Below are 9,034 nucleotides of genomic sequence, written 5' to 3' on the forward strand. Positions count from 1 at the left end.
AGCACAAACACAGCTGAATGCGTCTGGCACCTTCTGGTGCCATCAGGGAGAAGCGAGGAAAGGGTTTCTACTGCTGCCTTCCTAGGATGGTTGCAGCTGGAGTCAAATCTCACCCTGGAGGCAGCTTCTAGAGGCTGCCGTGGGAGCCAGCCACTTCACTTCCAAGGGAGAAACGATCTTCTAATAGGGTCCTCTGGGTGCTACAGCCATTCAGTCAACAAACCATCTGGAGTGGCAAACGCCTGTGCCAAGCAGACAATAAATACAGAAGGGCGGCACCTCCACCCACCCACCCACCCACCATCTTTGGAAAATAAAACTGCCATTGTGCAATCAGGGATCAGCCTGAGTGCTGGGGCCAAGACAAGGAAAACGAATCATCATCCAGGAAAAGAACAGCTAAGAGGCTTAGGTGGCAGGACTAGAGCCTGAGTGGATCCTGATCTGCCTAAAGAAAGAGCAAGGAGCCCTGGCGTTGCCGGGGGTCAAGTGCTCTACTGCTCACCGTGTGGCTCTGCTGGAGAAAGATGTGGCTGCCTGCTTCCCTGTCATTCCCAGCTTTTGACACCCCATGGGGCAGCTCAAGTCTGTCTTATGGGGCCATGATGAGTCCGAACCGACTCAATGGCCGTGGTTTGGTGTTTTGGGAGTTTGGTAAAGAGCGAACATGGGAATTGACCATTCCTGGGATAAGGGGGCAGGAATGAACATGGGGCTTCCATGCAGGACTATGGCCAGACAGCCTTCGACAAGCCACGCTCCACTCTGCCTGGTGGACAGCTGTCACTGAATGGCTGCCCAACCAGTTCCCCATGCAGTTCAGCCTAGCCATGTGACGGACTGCTAGCAAATGCAATGGGAGTACCCAAGGCCTGCCCCCCTCCCACTCCTCTAGGCTGTCCCTATCTCCGGCTGAATAGGGACAGCAGAACCCCAAGACAGGGGCCCTGGGTCACACTACCACACGGAGGAAAGCGCCTCTCGGCCTGCTCAGAGAATAAGAGGAGGACATATAACTGTTACCCTCTATAGGCTGACGTGGAAAAATGGAATTAAGAGAATTTTTAGCCCCTCAAATCCTTCAAGCTCTGCCTACTCCCAATGGCACAGCCATTCCTGCACGGTGGGTGGCAGCAGCAGGTTTAGTTCCAAAATTGGACCACCTCATGCTATCACCACCGCCTGCTGCTAGAATTCCAGGGGGATACCAGCTCCCCCAGATGGATTTCAAACCCGGCTCCACGGCGGGACAGGCGGGCCAAACCACCGGGGGCCTATGTTCACCTCAAAACATTCATGGACCAATGAAATTAAAAGATCGTGGAATGTTTTCACGAACCTTGTGACGCCCCCTGGGACAGACATCAAACGTTCTGAATGGGGGAATTGTCGTCAGCGCTGGGACAGAGACCAGATGGCAGGGAAAGAGAGGGAAGGAGTGCCTTCACTCTGGAACCTTGTGACGTTTTTACACTGGGGGCAAATATGTGAAATGGCTTTTCATCGCTTTGAAGAACATGAGTTTCAAAGCTTGAGACCACCCAGGAGGCACAAAGAATGAAAGAAAGAGTCGTGGAGCTAGCTGACTGTATCTGCCCAAACAAGCAACTGAAAAGGGAGTCCTTCTGCTGGGTGCTAGGAGGAGGGGGCCAGCCCACCACTGAGTGGCTCTTTCCTCTCCACCTCAGGGTTGTGCCTTCAAGTGCCCCGGAGTCGTTGATTTCAGTTGGCTCAGCAGCCGGAAGGTGTGACTGCGACGGGAGAAGTCCAGGAAAGTGGAAGATCGGGAAAGGGGACGGAAGTCAAAGTCTGAGCTCTCAGCCAAGAGGAAGGAGGAAGGGTCCCAACAGGAGGAAAAGGGTCTGCAAGATCCTATCCACCGAACACCCCAAGGACCACGTGATGCCAAGGGAAATCATCTCACACACACACACACCCACTTGGGGGCTTGACAGGCCTGGAGGCTCCTGAGGATGAAGTCAAAAACCCAGTACCGGTACCCAGCATCCACTGCTTTTCTCTTCTTCCAGACTCAGGGCACCAAACCAGCTCTCTCCTCCTCCAACTCTAATCTCGCTCACAGTCAAGTCCATCCCAAGCTCTCAGCCACAAGTTCTACTCTCCCCCTTCTGGATCCTCCCAGCATTGTGCTCTGATCTAACCACAAAGTAGCCGGGATGCCACCAAGCAACTTTTGCCTCCCCTGAAGACTCTCACAGTACCTTCTGCTGCTGTCAAAACTCTTAGCATGAACAATTTCCTGGTGATGACTAGCACTTCTTTCCCGCCTATGCCAAGACCTCTCTGACAGGGCTTTGGGGGCGGGGATTCATTTCTTTCTCCAGCCTTTCCATACAGAATTTTTGTATTATTTTGAAACCTTCCCAAAGGGAAGAGATGAATCCATGGAGAAAGGAGAATGGCAACAGATTGAGATCATGAAAAAATGAAGAGGAATCGAAGCCACCTTATTAAGGTAACAAAACACGTTTCAAGTCCAAGACGTTCAGATTGATATGATGGCTGGCAATATCTACTATCCCTCCCCTCCAAGTTCTGTAAAAACTTTGACCGAAGACAGAGTTAAAACCTGCAAGTCCAATGGCAGTGACACCTTCCTTGAAATTCTGCTCATTATTTCATCTTTGAAGTAACCAAGAATCATGGGTATTGAGAATTTGATGCAGAAGCATCAAATGTTATGTCCCTCCGAATGCCCACTCGACCAGGAGAGAAAAGCAAACATCATAACACGTATGTTTATTGTTCAAAAAGAAAATGTGTGAGTGTGAATGTTTATTGTGATTTGAGTCAAAGTTTACAGGGTATGTCAGTTTTCCAAGTAACAGTTCATACAAATTTTGTTTGGTGACATTGATATCAAACCCCACAATTTAACGACACTCTTTTCACTGCCTACCTATTTCCCATTTCTATTTGTCTTTCTGTCCTTTTCTTTTCTGCCTTGTAAACAATGTCCCTGGGCCAATGTTGCCCTTTACGACCTCAGATGGCTGACTGTGCTAAGGAATAGAGGATGTTTTCATTTGAAAGAGAAATAGTATATATCTATATCTATATAGATATATATATACATATATAACTTTTAGAGAGACCTGGATGGAAATATATTTGATTATTTAATTTGCCAAGCCTAGCTCTTGAGGTCAAATAAAAATACATTGTACAACTCTATTCACATGTATATGCAAAAAACATTCCTGGAATGATACGAGAGATACAGATTCTCATCCCCTGAGTTTGAGAGATGAAATGAGCAAAGGAACAATGAACCACTTCATAAGACCAAAATATGTAAATATCACATAGGCAGGAAAATTCTCACATTTCATGCAGTGGTTAAAAAAAACTGACTAGAAGAATTAAGTCCAGAGAGATAACCAAACAGGCCTAAGAAGGGCTGGCGAGTACAGTTCACCAGTTAAGAGCAATGGGCAAAGGTAAAAGGGTTCCACCAATGGAGTGTGATGGCAAGGTTTGTGGTTTTAAACTATTGTTTTTGTCCACGGTGAGGCTAATGGATTGAAAGAGAACCAAAGTGGAAGATAAAAGAGTTGAAGATAGATATGCCGTATATACTCGAGTATAAGGTGACCTGAATATCAGCCGAGGCACCTAATTTTACCACAAAACTGTATAACAATGTGCTGAAAAACTCGACCTATACTCGAGTGTATATGGTAATAGATTAGGTGACCGAGTGATGGGCAGATAAGAAGTATTTAAAAACCAGAATGGCCAGGACCTGGTGGCTGAAAGGGCCTAAGGGGAGAGAGGGGAGTCAAAGATCATGGCCAAGACCTGGCTTGTGATGATGGCTGGTTGGAGATAGGAAAATACAGGAGAAAGCTTCAACTGCTAGAGGAACAATCCAAGTCAAGGCATCTAACAGATGGAGATTTGCGGTCATCAGCCTCCATGGACCTAAAGAGCAAAGAACATGAGAATCTGGTCCCGAACCAACAACACAGATGGAAGAAGCCAAGGCTGGAGATGGAAAAGAGAGATTAAGAGAAGGGATCCAGAGAAGTCAAGCAAAGTAGAGGCTGATGAAAACAAGGGATATCTCTGGATGAAATGATTTGACCCAAGCACCACCATAAAAAGCTCAAACATATCAAGGATGATGCAGATGGCACAGGACTGGGCGACATGTCATCCGGCTATCCAGAAGATCATCAGGAATTGGAACGGTCTTATGGCAACAGCAATGAGAAGCCATAGAAGCAGGTGGCAAACTAGCATCAAAATCAAATGACAAGAGCTCTGCAAGCATTAGGAACTGCCAAGAGATCAACTAAGAAAAGCACTCCACACAAGGCAATTCCTAGAAACCCTGTCAAAAACTCAAGTGGTGAGCTATTCTGGGAGCAGAAAGTGCAATTTTCAATTCTACGCGATAAAAATTACAGATCACTACATATTCTACATGTCTCAGATAGCTTGGGAACAGCAAAAGCAAACCACGCAAAAACCCAATCCCGCTCCTGTTACATCTCTTCTGACTCCTAGTGACCGTACAATGAGAGAGCAGAGAAGCTCCACAGCGTTTCCAAGGCTGTAAATCTAGGAAGCCAGGCTGCCTCATCATTTTTCTGTGGAGTTAGCAGCCCAATGTGACACCATTGCACCACGAGGGTTCATAAACCACCAAAAGGTCCTATAAACACTTCACAACAGGTGAGATCAGAAAGAAGCCTTAAAATGTCTTCACAGCGGACAATCAGAGATCCACCACCAGAGGGTACGCTTAGCATCTGAGAGTTCAAGGAGCGAGAAATTCAATCTACTGAAATTCCTCAACTATGAAGTAACAAAAGACTTCAGTCCAATTCTAGGGCGTGTCATTTAGCATAAGCACCTCCAAAATATCAAGTCCACCCCAAGGTCAGCAGTTCCAAACCGCCAGCTGCTCCACAGGAGAAAGATGAGGTTTTCTACTCCCATAAAGACTGGCAGTCTCAGAAACCCACACGGACAGTTCTACCCTATCCTCTAGCCTCACTATGTGTTAGAATTGATTCAATGGCAATGAGTTTATGAGCCTCAAACAACAGCGGACCAGAGTTCCTAAAACGTTTTCCTCATTAGGGCCTCCCCCAACACCCGAGGCCACGGCCCTCTGAGTGAGGCAAGAAGATCTTAAATATAAGGCCGCAGAGGAAGCAGAAGGAGAGGGGACGTCTATAATCACCGCACATTAGCCTGGAAACCTGAGGGGAATTCATTATCCAGCCCAATAAATATTCATCCCCTATCACCCAGAAACTTCCCTTCAAATCCCCTCCTCTACATAATGAATGCAGGCAGGCAGTTTGCTTTCTTGGAGGCGGCGTCTAGCCAAACCAGGTTGACAGGCATACGAAGGAAACCTAAGAACTGATGATGGAAACCCACATTAACCATGAAAACAAACCAACCCACAAACTGCTATCCTGAGAAAGGCCCCTTGCTCTCAACTTGAACAAAAGCCAGAGCTCCAAAGAGAGGAGGGGAGAAAACCCTCGCCTGAGGTCAAACATAAGGAGCATCAGACTGTTGCAAATTGATAGCGACCTGTGAAACACATTCCCCTGCCCTGTCGTGGGGGGGCGCAGGGGGGAGGCTACCCAAGATCATACAGTGTTTGATTGGGCCTGGACAAGAGCTGCCTGGTTTTCTTTGCACTATACCCAACAACCTTCTAATGGCCAATCACAGTCAAATGCCCCTGTATAGGCCCCGGTATTCCCCTGAGTCATATGTCCTACCATCTCAACAATACTTCCTCTTGGTAATCACAAAACTTTAAAGTCCAATGCCCAACACTCAATTCATGAAGGCTCCCCAACACCAGTTGCCTGGCAGCCCCGCCCCCCCAAGCTCCTTGGTGGGCATCACCACGCATCCGGGTCCCCAGCCAGAGGCTAATGCAAGGAGGCCAGTGTTTGAATTCCAGACTTACTCCTTCCTAGCTATGACCAAATTAAATAATGCCTTTAAATCCCAGGTTTTGTCATCTGGAAAAATAGGATCACAGTAATTACCTCGTGAGATAACTGTATTTAAAGAGATCACGTGGCTAAAGCGCTAAGACGAAAGAGCCTTTCTTTCACAGCTCCCTCTGCTCAGTATTTCCTCTTGCCTATCCCTGCCTCCCCCCGCCCCCCAGCCCCCTATGTCCTCACCTGGATAACAGTGCTGCAACTCAAATGGTATTCCCTTCTGGAAGCTGCCCTTGATCATTCTGTCAAAGCTAGGTCATGTTCCCAAGCTTCACTTTTTCCCCTCATAGCACGAGATCATTTTGAGTCACACAACTGATGAGAATAACATATTGCCTTGGTGAGGGCTTCCCTTTTTGACCATCTCCCCTGCAGCAGCCTGCAAACCCCATTAGAACAGGGACTGGGAATGCAATACTCTCGTTTCTGTAAACTTCAGTGTGTTTCATAAGGAAGACTGAAGAAGAATCGATGCCTTTGAATGACGGTGCTGGGGAAGAGTATTGAAAGTATCATGGACTGCCAAAAGGACACACAGATATGTCTTAAAAGAAATACAGCCACAGTGCTCCTTTGGACATGTTATCAAGAGAGACCAGTCTCTGCTTGATAAAGTGCAGGGGCAGCAAAAAAGAGGAAGACCCTCAACGAGATGGATTGACACAGTGACTGCAGTAATGGGCTCAAACATAAGAATAATTGGGAGGATGGCACAGGACCAGGTAGTGTTTCGTTTTGTTGTACATAAGGTCGCTATGAGTCAGAACCGATTCGATGGCACTTGACATATTTGGACGCAAATAATGCGCTGTATCTTTTCCTCCCCTAAAACCACACAACCTTCCCCTTCCCACCTCCACACATAATTCTTATAGGCATTTTATGTATGGACGTTATTTATGTTGGTATGTTACTGTAGAAATTATGGTATTTATTACTACCGTGTATACTTGACTATAAGCTGACCTGAATATCAGTCAAGGCACCTAATTTTACCACAAAAACTGCATTAAAAATGTGCTGAAAAACTCGACTTATACTCAAATATATATGGCAATTATTATAGCAAAGACTCAAGAATCATGTTTGTCATCAGGAAAAGGACCTCAAGATTAGAAGACTCCTGGTGCACCCCATCCAGACTTGAGCTCATGATGACCCCATGCATGCTCGTAGGGGGAGGGGGACCACAGTGAGGCCGGCTCTAGAGCTGGAAAGTTTGAGGGGTCCTGCTTGGTTGATGATCTCTATCAACTAAGGATCTGGTCTCTACAACATTGAAGACATTCTGCAAGAGCTCGCCCAGCTCCCCTGGAGATTTGGGGGTTGAACTCCAGCCCCTGCAAAACCTTTCCTAAGATAACCACCACTCCACAACACGTGAGAATATCATGTTTCAAGACACATTATCTGTGGACCATAGGACCACTAAGCCCATGCAACTGCTCTGTCTAGGGCCTGGCTGAAGAAACCGCCACCTGCTGCAACTTGTGGGTAAAATTGAGCTGGGCTGGGCTGAGGTGAGAATGGCATCTTGATTCTTCATTGTGGTACCAAATAAGTGACTTCCAAGTAATTTATTTTACTCTGGTTTTTGTTTCTGCAACAACACTAGAACTCTCTCTGAGAGAGTTCCCAAGAGCCAATTCTGCCTTCCAGAAGCACACAACCTAATCAGAGATTCAGAGAGAGAGAGAGAGAGTTCACTGTTCACTGGATGAGCATCAATGAAGAAGGCGGTAGGGACATGATGATGGGCGGTGCTGGGAAAAACATAGCTTGGTGCTCCTGGAGGGGGTGTCTAAAGCTGAGGGCGATGGGCATTAACTATGTAGCAAAAGCCAGGAGCCCACCAGATGTCCTCTAGAGACACTGAGAAGGGGGAGAAACAGGCACCGAAAATATTTAGAACAACATGCAAACAGCACAACGAGGAGGGCAGTATTTGTTGGGGAGGGAGGGGTCATTTTATATCTTCTTACAGAAGAGAGAATCCATTCCAAAGCGCAATCCCAAGAGTCCAAAATAGGTCTCCACCCTCCCACTGTCAAAGAATTACACACCCACACACACACACCACATACACAGCATCACTTACCCGAATAAGAGTAGCCTGGAGACGAGGGGGCTTTGCACCAGGGCCCCCAGACAAGGTTCCTTCAGGTTGGACAAGAGACGGTCTGGCTTCATAAGGAGCTGAGAGAACAGGAGAGAAAGTCAGCCTGGGATCCAGAGTCCCCCGATAAGTGACAACCTCCCGCTCCAACTAATAGACCAGCCACACTTCAGGGAAGAAAAGGGAAAAGGAATTTCGACATGTGCTCCGTGGGCCACCCCAGACACATGCATGCACCTTGGTGGCCATGGTGGGCACAACTGAACTAATCAAGTGAAAGTCAACTAATTGCAGACCAGACAGGAAAATATTTAAATCAGATTAAGAGTAGGAATAAGATGTGCGGGAAGACGGGGGTAGAGATTCTACCCTGAATCTCTAGCTCCTCTTACTAGCCACTACCCTTGCGAGCGACACTGCTAGTGCGCTGCGTTTTGGGCTGTAAATCACAAGGTCTGCACTTCAAAACCACCAGCTTTTCTGCAGGAGAAAGATGAGGTTTCCTACTCCTGTAAAGAGCTATAGTCTTGGAAACCCACAGGGGCATTTCTACCCTGTCCTATAGGGCCGCTATCAGTCGGCACTGACTCGATGGCCGGGAGTTTGCGTGAGAACAAAGTGCTCACAAGTTATTACAAGTGCTCACATTCCAGATGTGCAGCAATGCCCATCGACTCGACCTGCCTCACAGGCCTCCTTTCATCATCCACCAGCTGCTGCCACCTCCCACCCCCACCCCTACCCTCCCCCCCAGGGCCCACCATGGGGATGCCTTTTATTGACCTGCCCGAAGTGTGCAGGAAGGTCCCATGTCTGGTAAAAATTAATCAACCATGGTCACAGAAAGCACGTGATTGGTGTCTGAAAATAAATAAAACCAAACACACACACACACACACACACAACCAAGAAA

General features: G+C 47.3%; 1 protein-coding gene across 1 annotated transcript in view; it reads right to left on the reverse strand.

Moving 5' to 3' along the window:
• REPS2 (RALBP1 associated Eps domain containing 2) overlaps positions 1–9,034 on the reverse strand; it is a 136,652-nt gene that overhangs the window by 97,399 nt on the left and 30,219 nt on the right. The window contains 1 exon segment of the mRNA XM_045290744.1: positions 8,104–8,201. Within this exon segment, the coding sequence (XP_045146679.1) occupies positions 8,104–8,201 (98 nt within the window).

This window comes from Echinops telfairi, unplaced genomic scaffold (assembly GCF_000313985.2).
Source record: "Echinops telfairi isolate 266 unplaced genomic scaffold, ASM31398v2 ScPeMD7_53;HRSCAF=182, whole genome shotgun sequence".
Taxonomy (NCBI): Eukaryota; Metazoa; Chordata; class Mammalia; order Afrosoricida; family Tenrecidae; genus Echinops; species Echinops telfairi.